Source organism: Pseudochaenichthys georgianus, chromosome 16 (assembly GCF_902827115.2).
Source record: "Pseudochaenichthys georgianus chromosome 16, fPseGeo1.2, whole genome shotgun sequence".
Taxonomy (NCBI): domain Eukaryota; kingdom Metazoa; phylum Chordata; class Actinopteri; order Perciformes; family Channichthyidae; genus Pseudochaenichthys; species Pseudochaenichthys georgianus.
In genome coordinates this window covers 132,006-154,696 of record NC_047518.2, presented here as the reverse complement: position 1 = coordinate 154,696, position 22,691 = coordinate 132,006, and the positions used below count along the sequence as shown (strand labels likewise).

General features: G+C 43.0%; 2 protein-coding genes and 1 long non-coding RNA gene across 7 annotated transcripts in view; 1 reads left to right on the top strand and 2 right to left on the bottom strand.

The window, feature by feature from the left end:
- The window catches only part of taf2 (TAF2 RNA polymerase II, TATA box binding protein (TBP)-associated factor), a 51,211-nt gene extending 44,902 nt beyond the window's left edge, over positions 1-6,309 (bottom strand). Inside the window, exons 1-6 of the mRNA XM_071205778.1 lie at positions 5,852-6,309; positions 5,582-5,636; positions 3,637-3,797; positions 2,505-2,623; positions 1,811-1,952; positions 321-552 (exon numbers count right to left, since the gene is read on the bottom strand). Coding sequence (XP_071061879.1) covers positions 321-552; positions 1,811-1,952; positions 2,505-2,623; positions 3,637-3,797; positions 5,582-5,636; positions 5,852-5,901 — 759 coding nt within the window. The 5' untranslated portion in view covers positions 5,902-6,309. The remainder of the gene's footprint in view (positions 1-320; positions 553-1,810; positions 1,953-2,504; positions 2,624-3,636; positions 3,798-5,581; positions 5,637-5,851) is intronic.
- Positions 6,310-16,728: 10,419 nt separating this feature from the next.
- Positions 16,729-18,398, top strand: LOC117460487 (uncharacterized). Its single transcript, XR_011644671.1, has 3 exons — positions 16,729-16,828; positions 17,180-17,271; positions 17,653-18,398. It is a non-coding gene; the product is annotated as an uncharacterized lncRNA (long non-coding RNA).
- A 291-nt stretch (positions 18,399-18,689) lies between these two features.
- Positions 18,690-22,385, bottom strand: LOC139435434 (THAP domain-containing protein 6-like). Of its 5 annotated transcripts, XM_071206110.1 has the most exons (6): positions 21,850-22,385; positions 21,391-21,578; positions 20,974-21,083; positions 20,490-20,621; positions 20,172-20,298; positions 18,690-20,089 (listed from the first exon to the last, which is right to left on the bottom strand). In XM_071206110.1, the coding sequence occupies exons 1-5, from the start codon at positions 21,927-21,929 to the stop codon at positions 20,287-20,289; spliced, it is 522 nt and encodes a 173-aa protein (XP_071062211.1). In that variant the 5' UTR covers positions 21,930-22,385; the 3' UTR covers positions 18,690-20,089; positions 20,172-20,286. The 5 variants fall into 5 exon arrangements, 1 of the variants encoding a protein (XP_071062211.1); XR_011644668.1 differs by having other exon boundaries at positions 20,172-20,621; positions 20,974-21,108; XR_011644667.1 differs by having other exon boundaries at positions 20,172-20,621; positions 20,974-21,087.
- Positions 22,386-22,691: the final 306 nt, after the last annotated feature.

Below are 22,691 nucleotides of genomic sequence, written 5' to 3'. Positions count from 1 at the left end.
GTCTTCATTCTAGATGTTAAGAGGTTAAGTAAAAGCAGATGTGTTGTAAGAGAATCACAATTTACCTTACGAAGTTCACAAATAATGTATGTAGACATCTAAAAAGTGGACCTTTGCCATTACTGGATTCCAAGGTTTTTTGTTTAGTTTTTCTCTCTCTCATGTCTGCTTCCATTTGTGTATAAACTATGTGGATTCAGCTGAAGGAAAGATGTATACAAAAAAACAGTAGAGAAAAGTGTAGATAGGTTTGTTTAAGTAAAACCAAAACATTGATTTAGGGCTAACCACATGCAGAAACATAATCATGTGTAACCCACCTCATGCATGTAGGGATCTACAAGGATTTCAAATGGCCCCACAGCGAGGGAGATGTTGGGCGCCGCGGTGGGGATGGGCAGGATGTAGTGGTAGGTCTTCTTCCTCATGTCATTAGTGTAGATGGTCTCCACCAGATCTCCACAGGACACCGCCACCATGGAAGCATCCACGGTGAACTCCAGCTTCCACGTGCACAGCTCTGAGTAGGAGTCTACACAGGGGAACCAGAATCTGGGGGGACATAATGAGTATCATGGTGTGGGTCTGCATTGCAGCACAGGACAAGTAGTACAGGTGTAATGGCTGTTACGAAACAGGCTACATGTCGGAGGCTTAATGACTGTGTACTTAAGATGGAGAACGGCGTGACAATGAGAAAACATTGCACTATAACGAAGTAGCATGGCAACATCTCCTCATTAAAGCACTGCGGTCAAGATGGACATTCGTTCTTGGACATTCATCACATTTTGGACTTCAAGACTACTTTCGTCACACGTTTTTGTTTTGTTTTCCCGTGTAACCTCTGCTGTGGATTCGTTTCCTTTTTGTTACACTGTGACAGTGACCACAGGTTGAGAATGTAATGTATCGATTCATTACATGTTCATATCACTTTGGGAAAGGCAGCACTCAATCCAACCTGAACGGAATACAAAGCAGCTTGAGACAAGGGCTGAAAACATCTGACCTTCTCCCCTCATTACACCAAGACACATGACAGACACCTGGACAGTCTCTTCCTGTGGGCCATAGCTGAGATCCAGGACACATGTTCAGCATGTCGTGGCTGAATTATGGACAGCTAGGATGTTTAATGTCATCAGAAACTAATCTCGTCACTTGTAGCTTTAATGGCACTGCATTTAAGTGGATGGACAATGCATGTGGCAGCACACAACATGGTCTATCTCCAGGTTGAATGTTGCTTTTTGACTGAACTAGGGCTGGGCAATATCTATATTATATCTGGACTAGATATCGTCTTAGATAAAGTAATATCGCATAAGTGTCTTTTCTTGTTTTAAGGCTGCCTTAAAGTCATTTTCTGAATTTCAAAGACTTAGCTTAGTCATTAAAACCACACTATTTATGATTATTTATCGAAACTCTCAGTGAAAATATTTTGTGAAAGCATCAAAGATCGACCCTACAATGTTGTCACTATTTTGGTATCCAGGTATTTGGTCATAAATGTTCTTTAATCTATTCCATATGGCCCAGCACTACAATACTGTTGATCATTGAATCATTATTTGTCCTTTATGAAGTCAAAATGGTCAATAAGTGAAGTCAATTTCTGAATTGACCACACGGTTCTAGGTTTTCTATCGTGTGCATTTACCCACGTAGCCTTTATAGCAACATAATTAATGATGACATCTATTTATTTATAATTACAAAGTCAACCATACAATATGGAGACATTTGATTGTCTCCATATAGCCCAGCCCTGCAGTGTAAATAATGGTTGGCCTTGTTTGCAGACCTGGTGGAGTTCTGGTATCCGAAGGAGAAAACGTGAGCCCCTCTCTCCGCCATGCTGCCTTCCACATCTGGAACGACGAAGTGAAGACCTCCTTTTGGCTGGTCCAGGGAAAACTCGATGTACACCTTTAAAACTTTCAACTCTGGAGGAACATGAAACAAAAACTGTCAGTCCTGCACAACCTCCCAAATGTTGCACATTGTAGCGAAGCTACCTCTTATATCTGACGGCTTTCCAATTGTCATACCAACACTGCACATATTTTACTTTAATGTATTCTATTTGACTTTTAATGGCTGTATCTATATTTAATGTAAATATTGCTATATTTTAATGTTATAATAGTTTTCTTTAAATAGTTTTTTATAATGGTTTTATTTTGTTGGTCCTCTCTTACTATTTATATTCTTTAACTGTGTTTAGACACGCACCATACTTACCAAGGCAAATTGCTCGTATGTGTAACGTATCCATCTACTTGGGAGTAAACCTGTTCCGATTTGATTCTGTAGCATCAGGCATTCATTCATAGTAACATTGCTGCCAGTTATCGGTGTGGACGGCCAGCAACAACATGTGTTGTATTCCAGGGAAATGTGTTAATGTCATAATAATCATGTCGGGCAAGAAATCAATCTGATGAAGATGATGGAATTGAAAAGGACCTAAGATTATGAGGGAAACATGGTCTTACCGTCCCCTTGTTTCCAGAGCTCAGAGGGAACTTTGATGACGAGCTCGCCATGTCCTGCATCAGGATCCACAGCACTCACTGCTGCAGTGTAGGCACTGGAGAAGTAGTTGAGGTTCCTCCTAACAGACACACAAAACATTTACACAAAACAGGTTCTTTTAAAGTAGGCGGACAATGGTACGGTTACAGGAGTCAAAATTCGAAAAATAAAACATTTTCTCTTAAATACTTTCTAAATAATAGATGTGAGTTTCTTCTCCATGCCTCACCATCACAACAACTTTTCTCAAAGCTATTCTGGTGACAGGATATCTGAAATACTCATTTAGTAAGATGTCAAAACGTATTGCCAGCAATTTAACAAATGAACCTTCCAACACAACTTTCAGTTTACAACAGTCTTGTAAAATAAAAAAAGAGAATGAAATGAATATGTATGTTGTCATGGTTGTGGTACAGGTACATTGGTGCATCAACTGTTGCACTGTCAAACAGTCAAAATGTTTTCTTTATAGATTTCTTAAATATGCCAATATGCCACATAGTGCGTTTACTGGACAGTAAAGTGAAGATAATAAATGTTTAATTGATGCAACGTTTAAATTGTCCAGCATATCTCTCTGTGAAGAAGTCCCTCTCAGTCATTGTATAGTGAGGAAACCGTTTGAGTATGGAAGACTGGATTAAGAGCAAGGAGCCACAACTCTTTCAGAAATAAGGTGGACTAGTTGATTACAGAAGGTCATTCATGAACACCGTTAACAATCTATCTGAACGACCTTGATTAGTCAAAGAAGAGCAAAGAAAAACGGTTTGTGAAATATATGGTGCTTGTTGCCCCTCCTTGCGTCCAGGTTGCTCTCTTGCATGTGTTTCCTATCTTTGCTGAAACATACTGATGTTTGGTTCGACTGTCTGTCCGTGATAAAGGTTCAAGTGAGGATGCTCTGCACTCTCTGCCCTGGGGTATCTTGTGGACAGTGTGGCTGCTTCCTGAGCCTTTTTGGGGGGTTCAGGTTAATGCTCCTGACAATTGGTCTTTGTCTTATTAAATGACACTAACCTTGTTTCAAGGGTTAAGGCATAAAACATTCAGTATAGAATCTGTACTCCCCTGGAAAGCCATACTCACTGCTTGGACTCATGGTGGCACACCTCCAGTGTAGGGTCATTGTAAATGAATGGTGCTTCCAGTTCATTGACTCGGACCCTGTAGATGCGGCACTGTTTGCTGTTAAGCTTGATCCGGTTCAGGTTGACCACCGTGGGGAAAATGGTCAGCTCAACAAAGCCCTGAGGGAAGTTGGTAACGACGGACATCAGTGGTCAACAGTTACTGAGGTCAAGTTCACTGTCTGAATCACATAACCTGCATTGGACCGTCTTTTCATCTCGGAATGTTCCAAACACAACTCTCTATGCTGGTCTATCACAGCAGCAAGTCTTTGAGTGCATTGGGATGTATGTTTCACAGATAGAAACCTTTGTTGTCATTATATAGAAAATACATTGAAGTTACGTACCAGTGGTGCTTAAAACACACCCACATACACAACTATTTGCAAACAATAAAAAAAAGGCAAGAATAAGAGGACAGTAAAAGTGTCATTTCTGGAACACAGTAACATGCTTTAGTCCGTCACATAGACCTACATAATATCTAGCAAATACCAATAAGACCATTTGACTAATTCCCCAAGCGTTTCAGTGTAAGGTTTTAAAGGCAGTATGCAGTTGTATTTTCAATGCAGTTCGTCATTCTGCCTGTTTAAATGGGTGCAATGTGAATAGGTGTATAAGTGGACAAGAAAGCAGTTATATCTATAGTCTGTTCGATATATATCATAACAAGGGGGTCAGTAACTGGTTGGAATCAAGTGGGTGTAATAACAGCCAGCTGCAGAGGTGGAAGAAGTACTCAGATCAGTACCAGAGTGTAGGAATACTCTGTTACAGTAAAAGTCCAGCATTCAAAATGTTCCTCAAGTGAAAGTAGAAAAGTATTCTCATCAAAATATAGTGAAAGTAGCGACAGTGAAAGTAGTCGTTGTGCAGATTGGTCCATTTCAGAATAATATGTATATATGTTTTATAATGATTGATCATGAAAGTGTTCTCAAAGCTGGTGAAGGTGCAGCTAGTCTGAAGTACTTTGTAGACTGCAGGGTAGCTGGTGAAGGTGCAGCTAGTCTGAAGTACTTTGTAGACTGCAGGGTAGCTGGTGAAGGTGCAGCTAGTCTGAAGTACTTTGTAGACTGCAGGGTAGCTGGTGAAGGTGCAGCTAGTCTGAAGTACTTTGTAGACTGCAGGGTAGCTGGTGAGGTGCAGCTAGTCTGAAGTACTTTGTAGACTGCAGGGTAGCTGGTGGAGGTGCAGCTAGTCTGAAGTACTTTGTAGACTGCAGGGTAGCTGGTGAAGGTGCAGCTAGTCTGAAGTACTTTGTAGACTGCAGGGTAGCTGGTGGAGGTGCAGCTAGTCTGAAGTACTTTGTAGACTGCAGGGTAGCTGGTGGAGGTGCAGCTAGTCTGAAGTACTTTGTAGACTGCAGGGTAGCTGGTGGAGGTGCAGCTAGTCTGAAGTACTTTGTAGACTGCAGGGTAGCTGGTGGAGGTGCAGCTAGTCTGAAGTACTTTGTAGACTGCAGGGTAGCTGGTGGAGGTGCAGCTAGTCTGAAGTACTTTGTAGACTGCAGGGTAGCTGGTGGAGGTGCAGCTAGTCTGAAGTACTTTGTAGACTGCAGGGTAGCTGGTGGATTTACTCCAGGTGGAACTAAAGTCTGATTCAACACTTGGTTATATTTCACATCATTCATCCAGATCTGAGAAGTAACTGAAGGTATGAAATACATGTAGTGGAGTGAAAGTACACCATTTACCTCTGAGTTATATTTGAGTAGAATTAAAAAGTAGCAACAAATTGAAATACTTAAGTAAAGTACAAGTACCTCGAAATTGTACTTTGGTAAAGTACTTGAGTAAATGTGCTTAGTTACTTTACACCACTGGCCAGCTGTTTTCTGTCCAACAACAGCAGAATGACCTATGACAATAACGTTAGACTGTAACTTGTGTACTCACAATGACGGACTTTCTCTGGAAGTTGATGTTGTTGATGCAGACCACCTGGTGGGTCGTAAAAACAATAACAGAAAAACAATGTCAGTATTCGATGTGAACTAAACTAGATACTCATTACTCAGCGGATAACGGTCTTTGTACTTTAAGAAACTCTGCTGCCTGTGAGTTACTCACGCAAAACGTTAAGCTACCGTTGCCTTTGCTTCGGTATGGAACATTACTGCAAATAATGTAATGCCTACAAGTATGGTATTAAATGAAAATACTTATAATTTAAAGGGGCGCGGGCTCTCAAAGCCCTTGTCCTTCTTCTTGTTCATCCTCTTGTCTCTGTTGTGTTGACTAAAGTTTCAACATGCCGGAACTCTGCTCCTTGTATTGATGCTTCGTCTCACCAGCCGTGAGGGGCTACTTCCACATGCATGCAGACTGCCGAGAGTAGAACAAACAGGCTCTGAGTCAGAGGCAAGCAGTACTGTAATGTCACTGACTCTGTAATGAATGCTTTATATCCAGGTTGTGTTGCCCGGAGACTGCTGTAGTGTTTTTATTGCAACCTCAGTGGACGTATTCATTAATAAAAGTCGGCCATGACTACCAATCGTATTAAATAGAGAGAATAGATCCATATAATGTTGCCTGCGGTAGTCGTGGATCAAAACATCGAGATATATCCTCATTATCCGGCTGCTGATAGAATTGAGATCGCGACTGCAGTGTGTGCAGCCATTTTGTTAGTAACCTTTGAACTCCCGCGTAAAAATGACAACAAATGCTTTTTTTTTCAATATGTTTTTTTTATATAACTATCACTTGGTAAGCATACAAACTGTAATCGATATATAATTATTTCTAAAACAAATACACATTAATCTTATTTATTTAAAAACTCATGCTACGTCACTTCCCACTTCCGGCTTTTCTAGAAATGCACGAGCTTTGCCAGAGCGCGCATCACCCATGTAAAGAATGGGAACGGATATTCGCGGGGGAAAAGTGTAATGTAAAGTACGATAAAGCCTTCTAAGTTCTACCGAGTGTGTCTGTAGGCTACTAAGAACAACTAACACATTTACCATCACTTATTTAAAGCATCTTTGACAGCCTATATTCATAAACGTTTCTCCAACACTGATATTGTTTTATTTATTACATTCACATATAACAATCTCAATTGTTCCTACAAGCTTTATTCTTTTTTTAAATAGTAGAGGGAATTTTCACCTCTTTAAAATATTTTTAAATCTACATAATGTATAGCTTTTCTAAGTGTTTTTGACAATAATACCTTTTAGTTAGGGATGTCCCGATCACCTTTTTTTGCTCCCGATCCGATTCCGATCATTTGATTTTGACAATCTGCCGATACCGATTTTTCCCGATCCGATCTTTATGCAATGCATTAAGAGAAAAAAAAGGTAACAGATAACGGCTGGTCATCCAACGCGATGAATTCAGCTATCTTGGCTGTTATTGTGTTGGCCTTTTCCCTGTTCTGGGGCAGTTTCTCTTTCCTTTTAAAAGTCTCTGAAAGTATCGGTTGTTTCAGTGCCGTTACCTGAGTGGCCGCTGTGTACTCGCCGTGTTGTTGTTGGTTTCTCAGGTAGCGTATTAGATTGGTCGTGTTGAACGTAGCTCTGTTCTTTCCACCATGCGGAACCTCCGCCTTGCAAACATTGCGTCTGGCTGTTACACTGCCTTCGCTTTCAATTTTATAATACTTCCAAACTCCTGACATTTTCTCTGTCCCGACTCCCGAGTCACCAGATGAACGTAGCCTCTCGTTAGCTTACTGCTACTATTAGACACTGCGCCCACTCTGTTGCCAGATTTCAGAGAAATAAGCAACCAGGTCTATGAAAACAAGCCCAAAGAAAGCAACACATACATGATGTTGTGTAATTTTAAACCAAAACTAAGTCCTCAGGATGACTTTAAGACGTGAACATGGTCATTTTTGTTTTGTAACATTAAATTAAAAAAATATATTTTATAAAAAAAACAAATCCCGATCCCCGATTTATTTCTCCCGATCCCCGATTTTTTGAAAATCACGTGATCGGCTTCGATCTCCGATCACGTGATCGGATCGGGACATCTCTACTTTTAGTGATTTTGAAATGCCATTAAAAAAAATTATTCTTTAAAGGGAAATGGAAACACTTTTCAAACTGCTTTCCATGCGACAATATTCCCATTAGGAAATGTATTTATCTAGTCTATTTCCAATGTAAACGATCGAGATACGCGAATTTACTTTTTGAAATACGTGCCTAATGACCATGGGTGCTTCCATTGCTCCGGGACTTTTCCAGTGACGTCACTGGCTGGCTTCCTGGGCCAAAGCTCAATAACAAACAACATGGCGTGCAATGCACCAGTAGTTTACATTACAAGAAAACGGTCGTCGTCAGGAGTTTATTGTATTGCCCAGGCTGCACAAATGGATTTTATACAAAGAAGGAAGAAGTACATTTCCATAGGCTGCCACTAAAGGATGAGAAGCTGCTCAAAGTCCAGTCTGGATGCCTGGTTCAATACAAAACATTGGATTTGAAGCCAGGATCTGTTCCCACAATATTCGATTTCTCAACGTATGCAGTCGGGAACACCGACCGTCCCAGCACGTCGGCCGCGCAAGACAATGACAGTGTCAACAAACGTGAAGTTCGAGCCACCAAACGAGTTGCTTCAGCTGCCGAGAGAGAGGTAAATATTGCAGCACTACCAGATTACTAGCTCACACATGTATTTACTGACACAGTGTGACCTTATTAATTAACGCAATCGCGTCCAAACTAAATGGTAGCTATTATTATGACGCACAATAGAGAATTGGGGGTGTTCTATAGCTCAACTAATTAAACTGGCATACACACGCTCATCTGTCGAAAACAGCCCTAAAAAGGCTAGTATTGCTATTGATGGATGGTATTGCAGGACCCAGAGCGCACGGAGCACAGAGCGGACAGCAGATAACGGAATTGCAGTTGTATTGCTTATAGATTATCAGAACATTTCAAAGGGGACACAGCCACATTGGATATTAACCTATGGATTAACTACATCATCGTTTTTATCGTTGTAATGCCATTGAAGACCAGTTTAGACCAGACAATGAGGAAGGTAAGCCGTTAGCCTGGCGTATGTTAGTACCTAGCGCCACTTGTTTTGATGTACGTTGGATAGTCGTGGATAACCTCGCGAGTTTGTATCTTCCAGTGTTGAGGTGGGCACCGTTAGATTCTGTGTCTCCTTGCGATCATAAACAATGTGTTGGATGTGCGGCTAGGATAAGTAATAAGGGAGCTAGGAGTGATTTTCGGTGCAGTAATAGGTTAGCATTTTCGCTCGGGGCTAATTCAGAGGCTCACTGTTAGCATTGTGTTTCTTAATTTTTTTATTCCGGATCGTATGCCACTCTATTCGACCGAATCGGTTCATAAGCATAGGCCATGGGATGCCTGGTAACTGTAGATGCTTCCACATCAATGTCATCTCCCGACGAATAGTCAAATTCATCGTTCAAAACGTCGATCTCATTGCAAAATTCCTCCATCGCTGCCATATCTGCTACGTTGTGTTGACTTTCGGTGGAGCGAAAACACAGCCAGTGACGTCACCATTTGGGACTCCCCTAATGGCGGCGGCCTGGTCCCGGAATTCCCCACCCGGCCGGCGGATAATTAATTTTCTTTTGGCGAGTAATATCATATACAATAAATATTACGATCAATATCCATTGTAAAATGAATAAACTACCGGAATATTATAACTGTAATTGGTGTTTCCTTTCCCCTTTAAGGTTCAATGTCCATGCGTTTACCAGACCAAATATATGGTGGGCAGCACCTCTACTGCTGGATGCATACAATATAAATTAACAGTAATTAGTTAAACGAGCCCCAGTTCAGAAGAACACGTTGTATTAAGAGACAGGAAGTGCCAGGGCTTCTCAGTTGAGTTAATGGTTAATAAAGGGAAGGTGGGTCCCCAATAAAATGTGTATTTTTGACAAATTCTATTGTTAAGTTATATAGTTATACATTTTAATCTAATATTATCAAGTCAAATGTCAAATGTTATTACAAAATCTAATGATCTAATGATACCCGCTGCAGTGGAAACGCGCCATTATGACGCGTTTCCACTGCAGCGGGTAGCTCGCTTTAAGCGTGCCGAGCCGTGCGCGTTTTTGGTTGCGTTTCCACTTGGCCTAGTACCGGCTAGCGGGTCCTAATTCACAGTTTTTCTAGCCCCATAAAATCGTGGTTCTAGGGCCAGGAACAACCAGGCTGAGTCGGGCTGAGTATGCTAAACTAGAGAGAGAATCGCTGGCAAGGGGGCTACAACTAGATACAAGATGAACATATTTGACTGTGATTTAATTGTAATACACGTTTCAAAATGATGCCGAAGTAACAACATACTGATACCGGTTAGTAAAAACCATGAATTAATGCTTTGACAAGTCTGCAGACAGACGGCAGGCGAAAAACCCTTTTAAAATGCGTGTTTTCTAAATGGAGCTTGGCTAAGCTAACGTTATATATGCTCCGACCGTCCACACTCACAACGGCCTATACAGACATAAATAAACCAGCGACTGTATTCGCCATGACACAGACAGTCTGTGGTTTGTACTGGTTTAACTTTTGTCTAGTTTCTGAACAGATATGAAGAGCTGTGAGCTCTGAGTGCTAAGAGCTAACGGCTGTGTTGTTTTTTCTGGGGCGCTCATTAAAGATGACGTCACGGCTCCGCCTACACTGCGTTACTATAGTTACTACCCCAGTTCCTAAACTGTAATGGAAGCGCAGCATTAAAGTGAGCCGGGCCTAATAAGGCCTAACCAAACCGAGCGAGGCCGAGCGAGGGCTGCAGTGTAAACGCGCCATTACTTAGTTCAAACATTAAACTTGACCTGCACAGCTCTGGACTTTTTTAAAGCCTTGCCCCTTCCATGAAAGTAAATCTTCCTAAATGGCAACTGAGAGAACAAGAGTGTTTAACTGTTGTTGTGACGTTGGGTTATAAAGGACCGGTATCTGCTATTGAAATCATAAGTGAAATGCCAGTCGACTTTACGTGCTCCTATGTTGTGCTGGCCTAACCCTAATCCTCTACTGAAGTCTGGTTACGCAAACATTAGATGCTGAAAGTTATGTGGCAAACGCTGGGTTACGTATTGTAACCCTTGTAAATTAATACAGGCTGAGCCCTCTACTGGACTCTATGGGGTACTACCCTCTATGCAAGCATTCACCTACTGAGATATCTATAGACGTAGCCGGCCCTGGGGCGGGCCTACCTGAATGTGCGCACATCTCACCGTATAAAAGGAGGCCTCGCCTCCTGACTATCATCCTACACCTCTCTTCAGCGAGCGGAATAGGACAGACAGTGCCCTGAGTAGAGGGCTCCGCCTGCCTGTGTTAATATAACAAGGGTTACAATACATAAACCAGCATTATATCTCTCACAGGTTCCGCCCTCTACTGGACTCTATGGGTACAGTGGGTGAAGCTCTGATGGATACGCGCACTGTCGTCCAACAACATCATTCCACTCTACTGCCCCTGACCGGCTTTTCTGGTCAGCAGCTGCTGCCCCACACTCTCCTTTAGCACGGTTGTGACCGTGGAGAAGTCTGGGCTGCGGCTGACCGAGCCCACTCTGCTGCGCTTACCTCGCAGAAAGTGTGCTCAAAAAACAGTGTTCCGGTCACCCCGAATCAGTAAACAGCTCGGGTGCACCGACAGAGCGGTTAACTCGGACACTCTTTTGGCTGACGTTAAGGCAAGAAGCAAAGCTGTCTTCCACAACAGTGCTTTTAGGGAGGAGAGCTCCAGAGGCTCAAATGGTTCTGAGACCAGAGCCTCGAGCACTAGGGGCAGGTCCCACTGTGGGGTGGAGGCGTGCACTACTGGGCGCAGCCTCCTGACCCCCTGTAAAAACCGCGACTAAAGGCTGACCTTCCGCCAAATCCCACATGGCAGGACGAGATGGCTGCTGCATACACTTTCACTGTTGAATGCGCAAGTCCTCTGTCCACCAGTAACTGTAAGAAGGATAAAATAGAGCCTAACGCACAAGATAGGGGCTCTATTCTCCGCTCCTCACACCATCGCTGGAATCCTAGCCACTTTGACCTGTAACAGGCTGTGGTGGATCCAGATAATGTATCAGAAAGGGTAACTGTATTCCCTTATAGTTACTTAAACAAAAGAAGTATATCTGATAACTTTTACACTGATAACAATGGGTTACGTATTGAAACCCTAGTCATATAAGCACAGGCCTACCTGAGTGCGCGCGCAGGCCCACAGTATATAAGGCTCCCGACCGTCATCCTACCTACACCCTCTTCAGCGAGTAGCTCTGTACTAGGGGGGACAAACAGGGCCCCCTAGTAGAGGGCTCTGCCTGTGCTTATATACCTAGGGTTATAATATGTAACCCATCGTTATATCTCACAGGCTCCGCCTCTACTGGAATATATGGGTACAGTGGGTGGAGCCCTGATGGACACGCCCTGTCGTCCAACAACCCATCACACTGCCCCCGAACGTCTTTCTGGTTAGCAGCCACTGCACCGCAGCCTTTCCTCCCTCGGTTTTGACCGCGGAGGAGCCGGAGCCGCAGTGTACATGGCTGATAGAGCACACCCAGACACGCTTACCTCGCAAAGGGTGTGCATGGAAAAAACAGTGAGGAAGGCTCCCCCTGCCTGCCTAAGGGGTCCAGGGGGTGGGGGTCAGACATCTACTGACTCAGCCTGTCCCTCTCAGGAGCCAAGCCTGGAGAGGTTGGCCCAGAGCGGATAACGCCCCTATTGCACCAGCCCCCTGAGACATCGCCCACCATCATCTGTGTCACCTCCGCGAACCATGGCACCACGCGGCGGTCTGGGGCCACTAGGATGACTGACAGATCTTCTTGTCTCACCCTCTCCAGGAGGGGGAGAATGAGGCGCAGCGGTGGAAAGGTGTAGAGCAGCTTTCTTGGCCATGGCTCGTGTGCAAACGCGTCCTCCCCCAAGGGCGGATTGTCCCGCAGAGCCATGGAAAACCACAGAGTACAGTGGCTGTTTCGCCGGTTGGCGAACAGGTCCACCTCCGCTCTCCTGAACTGGGCCCAGATCTGCTTCACCACCTCCGGGTGAAGCACCCATTCGTCTGGAAGGGGCCCGCCTCTCGACATGAGGTCGGCCCCCCGTTCTCCAGTCCCGGGATGTGGAGGGCCTTCAGAGACAACACAGTCTCTGAGGCCCATAACCACAGGTTCTCTGCTGTGGCCAACAAGGCGGTGGAGCGGACTGCGCCCTGCCTGTTGATGTACGCCACTGTGGTGCGGTTGTCGCTCCTCACCAGCACATGTTTGCCCTGTATAACGGGTTTGAAGTGCTGGAGGACCAACCCTACTGCCCGCAGCTCTAGGAGGTTGCTGTGTTGAGTCTCCGTCAGAGCCCAGCGACCACCTATAGCTCTCTCTCGGCAGGTCCCCCCCCATCCTGTCACGGATGCGTCTGTGAACACCGTGATGTAGGAGGTCACTCGCCCCAGCGGAGCTCCCCTCCGGAGATGTACTGGGGACCCCCAGTACCGGAAGTTGCCCACCACTGAGGGGGGATAGTCACCAGACGTCGTTTGTGCCTCTTGGGATCTAAACAAAGGCCAGCATATGCAGCAACCCCAGCGGCACCACGGAGTGGGCAGCCGCCATGAGACCCAGAGTCTGCATGATAGTCGAAGCTGTCACTGTTGCCCCCTGTCGCAGTCTGCGAACTGCCCGCAGCAGGGACGCCTGTCTGCTTTCTGACAGGGTGGCGCGTAGCCTGCCTGCATCGAGCACCATCCCCAGATACTGCACCTGCTGGTGAGGTATGGGATTGCTCTTCTTCTAATTGACTGCAAAACCCAACTTGGTTAGGTGTAGGATCAATTGAGCTGTGTGAAACATTGCCCATTCCCTGGACCTGGACCTGGCCATGACTATGAGGTCGTCCAGATAAAAGAAAACCCTCATGCCATGGTCGCGAAGCGGCTGAAGCGCTGTGGCCACACATTTGCTGAACGTGCGTGGGGATAGGGAGTAGCCAAACGACAGTCTGTTGTACCCCTAGGCTATCCCCTGGAAGGCAAAACGCAAATACTTTCTGTGTCTTGGAACAATTTCGACGAAAGTAAGCGTCCTTCAGGTCGATGGTTGTAAACCAATCGCCCGGCTGCACCATTCCCAGTAACTGTTTCACAGTTAACATCTGGAATTTTTTGCAGGCGATGTGCCGATTTAGGCTGTGGAGATCTAGGATGGGTCTGAATTCTCCTGTCTTCTTGGGAACCAGCATGGGAGGATACACGAGAGCAGACTATGCAGAAGTGTTTTCACAACTCGCATATAAAAGCCCCGCCCCCACCTTCACAGCTGGTCGATTTCAACAGAGGAAAATGGAAAACTGGAAGAATGAGTGGAAAAGCTTCACATAAATGTAAGTGCTCACAGCTCCGTGGGAATTATTATGTGCAATACATTTCTTAAGTTTATACTAACAATTTAAGTCATGTTTAATTATCTTGAATGTCACTAAAACATAGCTATTAAGAAAGCTATTTCATAAATGGCTAGATCTTGATAAATAACAATTATTTTATAGTTTTGTGTTAAAATATTCAGTAGTTCAATTATTTAAAATTCACAGTCCTGAATGTGGGTTTGAGGGGATCTAGGACACACACTTTCAGAGTAAAGGCTTTCACATTACTATAATTATATTTGTATTTAAATGTAGGCTACATTTCACACCAAAGCGGAACACAAAAGCAGGACCAACCATCATACATTGAATTCCTTGACTTATACAGAAGAAAGATTCATTCATTTAAATAAATATTTAACAACAAATGGGCCGGTTCTAAAGGGTTATTCAGTTAAGCCCACTGAGGGGATACAGCTGTGCACAGATGCAAGGAAGGGACGCAAGTGAGGGAAAGGAGGAGGTGAAATATTCAATTGAGATGACCCTAGGATGTCCAAGATGGAGTCCAGCTCCAGACGGAAAGCCTCCACCTCTCTGCTCTTCTGCTGAGCTCTCCACCTCCGACTGCTGATCAGAATCCAGAGTATGCCACGAGCCCCCGATCACCAGAAGTAGGGGGGAGTCTGAAAATGAGTGGGCCACTGGAATGAATAGTCTCTTAAATTATATTAAAAAGCAGCTGAATTAAAAAAGAACAACACTGTTGGGGGGATTATATCCATTTTAAGATCCTGATGTAGAAGTGTCACCAGGTTAGTGCTCCTTGAGTAGCTACTGCAGAATTCCGTGGGATATAAGTGACCCAAAAATGCACAACATCTTTGTTCCACTGCTCCTCGTCACACTCGGAGATGGGCTCTGTAAACAACAAGCAATCATTGGTAACAATTCTCAGTTTAGGCTCATCTTTGGAAGCAAAAAAAGACAAAGCCACATCACTGCAAATCAAGTCGTTCTTGACACCTTATCACCTGACATGCTAATGATAATAGCTAGTAATTGACCACAGACAACCTTGAAGTTATATATTTATCAAAGATATTTGATACTGTATACTTATGACCACTCCTAAGTAAAACACTTGAATCAACACCTTAACCATTTCTAGTAATACTGCAGACACACACACTGCACTGTGCAATGAATGGCTGCACAGTGTCATTGAGTGTTTGCACACACACTTGTTCAGCTCCTCCTTAAGCCCCGGGCACACGAGGACGATAACGGTCGTATCAGCTACAGTTCACTATCAGATAGGCCAGGGGTTCCCAACCCCCGGTTGTTACTGCCGGGCCGCGAAATAGCTGTGAGTTTATCGTAATATTTGCAGAATTATAAATATATAAAAATATTTTATCAAAAAAAAAAATTCTATTTATTTTATTTTCGCACCTATACCAGTCATATTATTTCATCCAAAACATAAACAAATAAATCAAAATTGGTTAGCATAAGGTCTCAGCCTCTCGTGCACATAGAAAGTTACCGTGCACCAATAGGAAGTGGAGCATACAGGAGACAACCGTTTCATCACAGACTGTTATGTTTATGTGGGGAAATGGCAGTGCATACATTATTTGAGTTTGAGATATATTTCCAACTTGGACTTCATTTTAGGGACATTGCTGCCAGGGGTGTAGGGCTATTTTTTTTATTTGTAAAACCTTCTTCACTTCATGAAATGGCTGCAGCATCAGGAGGCAGCCTCTGAGAAGTGCAGCACCAGCGCATACACACCGCCTTCACTGTGTTCCCCACTGCAGGCTGCTATGAAATGTCCGGTCACAAAGGCGCATGATGTGTGTGTGTATGTGCTCTGCTCAGCTCCACTGTGTGTGTGTATGTTCGCTGTGTTTGTGTCCAACAACGGCATTTGTTTTCAAATGACCATGAACAGTCATTTACACACATCTGGCCAGCTCCTAGGTTATTATGGCTGGCAAACAAGCCCAGGGGTCTCACTGACATTTCAGGGGTCCTAATTTGTTTTAATTGTATCCTGGTTTTAAACTTTGTTAATATGTTTTGGATGCATATTGGTATTTCTTCAGGCTGTTAAATACAATTAGCCTCTGTTGCCACCTGCTGGTGAGTAAATATTGAAATCAGTTAAAATTGACAACCAGTCCGCACATTTCTTTTTAATGTATCTGCCGGTCCTTGGCACAATAAAGGTTGGGAACCCCTGAGATAGACGGTTCGGCCACACAAGGCCAACAAGGAAATGCAGAAAACGATAACGGGTCCCAAGGTGGGTAAATCTGCAAACGAAACGCTCTGGGGGGGCAAACGGCTCCGTGTTTATGCCTATACGATAATTTCCTGATAACGTTGAAGCAATAGCCCCACCTCTCCCCACATCTCCTGCTCAGAGATCAGCTGCTGGGCTGTCAGAAGAGGGGGAGGAAAAGAGAGGCTCTGTTTTTTATTCTTATATTATTATATAGTCGTTATTCATTTGTTTTAAAGCTAAATAAATAACAAAGAAGACCTTTGACCGGTGGCTGTTGCGTGTGGATGGAAGACTTTTTTGATAACGTTTGCGGTCCGTTTGCGTTATCGTCCTCGTGTGGCCGGGGCTTTAGTGTGTTCCATAGATATATATAAACACTAGATGGCTCATGGGAGATTTTCCAGCGTAGCTGACCGGCCGCCATCTTGCTACAGTCAACAGTTACTCTGATTCGCGTTATGGTAGCTGTTGTCAGGTGAGTGATCTGCACACAAATACTCTTAACTCACTGAAATCTTGACTGATTTACAAACGGTTTGGTTTATTATAAACATTATTAGCATGGCTATGATACAGGATGCTTGGACATGTTGGAATTGCAGCTTTTCTTTGTGTATGTGGTTGTATTTATTAGCTGGCTAATAACAAGAGGCTGTCAGTGAGACCTAGTATTACAAAGTTGACCCACAACTCCACCAGTGGGAGAGGCAGAACTGCTCTTTCTTTTCAACACAACTTAAGTTACACATGATTTCTTCCAAGTGGTTTGGCTTGTTAAAAACATCTTGCATTATGATACAGGAATTTGCTGGCTTTGTGTTTACAGAAGTACCTGACTATGCCGGACTTTTGTGCAGCCTACGGATGCTCTAATCACCGCAGTCTGGAAACAAGAACCCGTGGGATCACCTTTCACGTGTAAGATATGACAATATTATGACTACAATTAGGATAATCGTTAATTACTTAGTGGATGTATGTACATTACAAGTCCTGCTACACAGGATCAGTGGGGCTATGTGAGATAATAGTATTGCAAGATTGTTGTTGACCCAGCCTCTTTAGAATATGTTGCTACCATTTCTTTACACAATTATTTAATGTTTCTATTGGACACCTTTTTTATTACTCTTAGTGTGGTTGTCTTATTCTTAAAGTAAGCTATACATACATGCATACATACCAAAAATATGATAATTTCGGTGTGTATTTTTGTCCTACCCTTAATGTTAAAGGAAAGAAGGGAGGAACATATTGACAATAATTTATATATCTAGCTACCTTTCTCATGTTTTTAAGGTTTCCCAAAACCGGAGAGAGGAGGAGGCAGTGGGAACTCGCCCAAAGAAGGGACGGTTTTGTTTCCTGTGACAGGACACTGCTCTGCAGTGAGCACTTCAGGAGTGAGGAATTTGACCGCACAGGAGACGCAGCACTATGTTCCCCACATATGTTTATGTTTGCTCAGTCTAATAAACCCATAACATGGTTGTGAAAGAATACCAAAGCTGAGGCTGGACGATGATTGATTGTTGGTGTGCCATGTGTCACCGTGTGTCTTTTTGGTTTTGTGTTATACTGTATTTTATTGTGTGCAGCTGGTACTTATCTCCAAGACACATTTAAAACAAATAACCTTGAAGTCCCATCTCTCCCCACCTGCTCCTGCTTCCTACATCCCCTCCACACCACACCAAGTTGTTCTTCTTAATAATAATAATACATTTATTTTGGGGGGCCGCCTTTCATAACACATAGGATAGTTTATGTTTAAATTGTTCCCTATATTGCATAGGGGCAATATAGGGAACAATTTAAACAGTGGATTTTGTGATATATCAGCCGGGGTGAGACAAGACAAACCACAAATGGACTACAGTTTATATTATTCTTGGTCTTTTTTCAATAACATATTTCAAAGGTTCTGGATTTGTTTACAAATCTAGAAACTAAATACAAAACTAGGATGATATGAAGATCTCATGTCAAAAATAATTGTGATAAATTAGACAGAACTGGCCTGTCTGTGAGCACATTTTATGTTGGTTTGGTTCTTCTGATAAAGGTGTGAATATCTAAATAATATACCAACATATGCTATTGTCATTAGTTGTGTCCCTGTTCTTAAAGCTAAGGCATTGCTAAATTAACAACTCTTGGCTTACAGAGTGGTAACATGAGAACGATTTGTATATATAAAATATAAATGTATTTTAATTTTATAATTTATTTTAAATATTAACAATATAATAAAATAAATGGAAATATATACACCGGCAAATATTTAATATAAATACCTTGTGTGTGTGTGTATAACTATTGCTTTATCTGATTAATGTTATTTTCATATGAAAGTCCATGATTATAAGTATGCAGTATCATAACTACATCTTTGATGTTTATAAAAAACCAAACCGTTTGTAAATTGAACAAGCTATGGTTATTTAAATAGTAAACCATAATGTTATGAATGAGAGCACTGCCTGTAGCAAGATGGCGGCCAAGTGGCAACGTCGGTCTCCATTGGCCAGCAGCGCGGGTGAGTCATCTAGTGTTTATATATATCTATGGTGTGTTCAGCCTGTGCAGTTAGCACCATAGACATATAAAGAGTAGACGCTGCATCGACCGCTGCTGCATATTGGCGCTGACGAGCCGTGGGGCCGCCATCTTGGACCGGTCACCCGCTCCACTCAGTGTAATCTGTCTGGCAGGCGCAATGAAGTGTCAGCGCATTTTATCAGTCATAACTCGCTGAATACAAAACTGATTTTCACGGGGGGGGTTTTCTGCAAACGTCATATATGTAGGCATGATACCGGACACATGATTCGGCGTATTTTAATATTCATAGTAGGCTTAACAGCAATAGAATATTCTGGTATTTGATAGCCTATGTTATGTATGATAGGTATTTTGCAAAAGACACACGATATATAATATATACACACACACACACACACATAAAAAAACACTAATGGTCTATATGATAGAGAAGCAGATTGTGTAGGCCTATACTCAGCTATTTTAATAAGTTGAAAAATGAAGAAACAATAATACATTATACATAGACAGAAGTTATATATCAGTAAAAATGAATATCTATGTCATAAAAAATGAAAATGTACTTCTACATCTATATAAAAAATGTAAATGTTCAAGTTAAACACAAGAACATGACACCACCCCGCCCAAACCATATTTACACAAAGTTGCTCATGACACCCGAATGCCCCGTGCATGCGGCTCCTCCAAAGCATGACTGAGAACCTCTTTCTCATATCTTTGTCTTTGGGAAACCATCAAAATAAAAACGGGAGATTTGAGAGTCAACACAAAAACATTTTAAGAAGGAGGTCAAGCTTATTTTCTTCCTTCTTCTTCCTAGATAGATTAGATTAGATTTTAGATTTAGATTAGGACCCTTTGTGTTTCAGGTGACAAAGACTTCGTCAGGTAATATGCAATGGGAGCCTTCCAATGTCCGTGTAGGCCAACCACCATGAACACAAGAGCCTCAGTAGCAGCATCGGTCTCATTGTTTCCATCACCCATGTCTACAAAAGCAGACATTGACTGGTTATGTGGATTATATTGCACATGTTTTCTGATGGCCATGTCATCCAACATGAGTGAAACACATCCATATTTAGCCTGGTCGTCCTGGCATCTTCTCTCCAGCATATCCAGCATCATCTTGTTCAGGCCAGGCTTTCCATCCACCGAACACAGCCACCTGTACACAAATTGAGAAGTAGCTATTTCACGTACTTGCAACCGTAATTTCCAAAAATTAAATTGAACAACATTAAGACTACCTTTTTGTTGTAGTCTCTCTGAGGTATTTGTATGCCTTTGGACCATGTAGATGGAGTGTGAGGGCACATTCTCTGTGGTCCTTGGAGTACTCATGGCCCTGCTTTGCCTTCAAGTCTATTTGAAGATCTGAAATTGTATGAGAAAAAATGAATAAGTCCCCTTCATATAATAACAAAGGAGTTTAATAAAGAGTGTAAGAGTAAGATGTACATGAATCTCAAAGTGCTACTTTCATCTTCCCTGAGTAGAAATCAAGCCTCTTTGAGTTCTTCATTAATGAGGTTCTTTTCCCTCAAATCCCCCAAAAGAGTCCTCACTGTGGTCTCTGCCCTCTTTTCTCTAGCCATGGCATTCTTCCTCTCTCGCTCGAGACTCTCCACTCTTGCTAAAGCTTCATTGAGTCTGGCCTTAAGAGCAGTAGGAGAAGCAGGCGAGACATAGCTATGATCCTAGAAAGAGGGATGAACATGGTTTGAGTGATGTTTCACTTCACACACATCACTTTGACACAACTAGAGTATGGCCCACATTATTTCTTATAGTCATCACCTGTCAAAGCCACTGCCAGCATCATGTGTGTGTGTGTGTGTGTGTGTGTGTGTGTGTGTGTGTGTGTGTGTGTGTGTGTGTGTGTGTGTGTGTGTGTGTGTGTGGTGTGCCAGGAATGCATGTTCAACATGTCTTCAATTGTGTGTGTATGTGTTTATTTGTGAGTGTGTTTAATATGAGTGGCAGCAAACAAGAGAGATTTTACTTTGTCTAGGACCATTATGATATGATGTTGAAAATAGAAATACTCACATCATTAGGCTGAGGTTGTGAGTGTGAGGTTGAAGCTTCTGGGTCGTCCTGAGGGGCCACAGACAGGCTCTCTTCAGCTTTTCTGGAAGGAGACGTAGTCCTGCCCTTTTCTGGCTAAAATGAAAAAGCATAATACTACACACACACACACACACACACACACACACACACACACACACACACACACACACACACACACACACACACATACACACACACACACACACACACACACACACACACACACACACACACACACACACACACACACACACACACACACACACACACACACACACACACACACACACACACACACACACACACACACACACACACACACACACACACACCCTGTTATTGATAATAGAATATTTACATTTATGAATGCTAATAACCTTATGATGATACACCTACTCTTTGGAGGTGAACCGGGAAGCTGAAGATGGAGGGAATAACACCATCTCTGAGTCGGACAATCTGTCCTGTCAAACTCGTCCTGCTTAAAATGCTCACTGCAAATCACGGATGACTCGCTTGCAGTGAACCCTTCCCTCCTCAAAGCAACTTCCCACTTCTTTCTCATATCTTTGTCTTTGGGAAACCTTCAAAATAAAAACGGGAGATTTGAGAGTCAACACAAAAACATTTTAAGAAGGAGGTCAAGCTTATTTTCTTCCTTCTTCTTCCTAGATAGATTAGATTTTACTGTATTCATCCCACAACGGGGAAATTCACTTGTTACAGCAGCGATTTATAAAGTCTCAGTTGGCCATGAACATAATGTTTGCTGGCTACGATTTCGCTGGCGGACATCAATACAGTACAATAATATTCTATTTACAAAATACAACCAATTATAATGTTGAATCTTACTTGTGAAAAGTAATCCCCCGACCCCTGTTCGCAATCGTCCGCCGATTTGCACAGCAATATGCTGCACAGTGCTCTGGCATCTTGAAACCTCTGCTGTCTATGGGTAGAATGTCTGTAGGATGACCGGTCCAAGATGGCGGCCGTATTTCTTGCGCCTCAGCAGCCAATGCGGCGTCTACTCTTTATATGTCTATGGTTAGCACCTCCCTCTCCTACTCTCTGTGCAGCGGCAGCAGCTCCACCTGCTGCATCGGAGCCTCGCTCTCCTGCACCACCTCTGAAATGTGGCTGCCTGTTAACAAGCAGCAACAAGTGAATGCGAGTTAGTATTTATTCATTTTTTCCGCCACCTTGGGTCTTTTGAGGGAATTAAACACATGTGTCTTTTGTTTGTGTGATAATAAGTGTTGTGCACCATGTTACACCATGGAATAAGTGTTTACCCATTGCTTTAAGCAGGGCTGCCAACCCTCCCGCATTGACTGTGAGAGTCACGCAATTAACCCGTATCTGACGCACTCACATGCCTTTCCTCACGCTAAGTTTTCCTCCAAAATAAATGTATATATAAATAAAGTGAAGGAACCGCAAACCGAGCGGTCTACAAAATGAGAAATAAGGTCTTCTGGCTTAGTTCAGTAAAGTTGGACCGATATTGGGAGATTCAGATTTCATGGATCAATAACTCCTGAACAAAACGTTATTCAGACACAAATGACGTCTCCTAAGTACCGTGGTAAGGTTGACAACAAACTACAATCACATTTTGAGTAAAAAAAAGCCAATACGTGCCGTCCTCCGAGCTGGACACATTACACTGGTCTCTATCCGCAGCCGGCGAA

Coding starts and splice junctions, on each gene's coding strand:
- LOC139435434 (XM_071206110.1), bottom strand. CDS start 21,929: ATGCCAGAGCACTGTGCAGCATATTGCTGTGCAAATCGGCGGACGATT. Junction 21,579..21,849: donor CGGGGGATTACTTTTCACAA/GTAAGATTCAAC, acceptor TTTATTTTGAAG/GTTTCCCAAAGACAAAGATA. Junction 20,622..20,973: donor CACAACCTCAGCCTAATGAT/GTGAGTATTTCT, acceptor CCCTCTTTCTAG/GATCATAGCTATGTCTCGCC.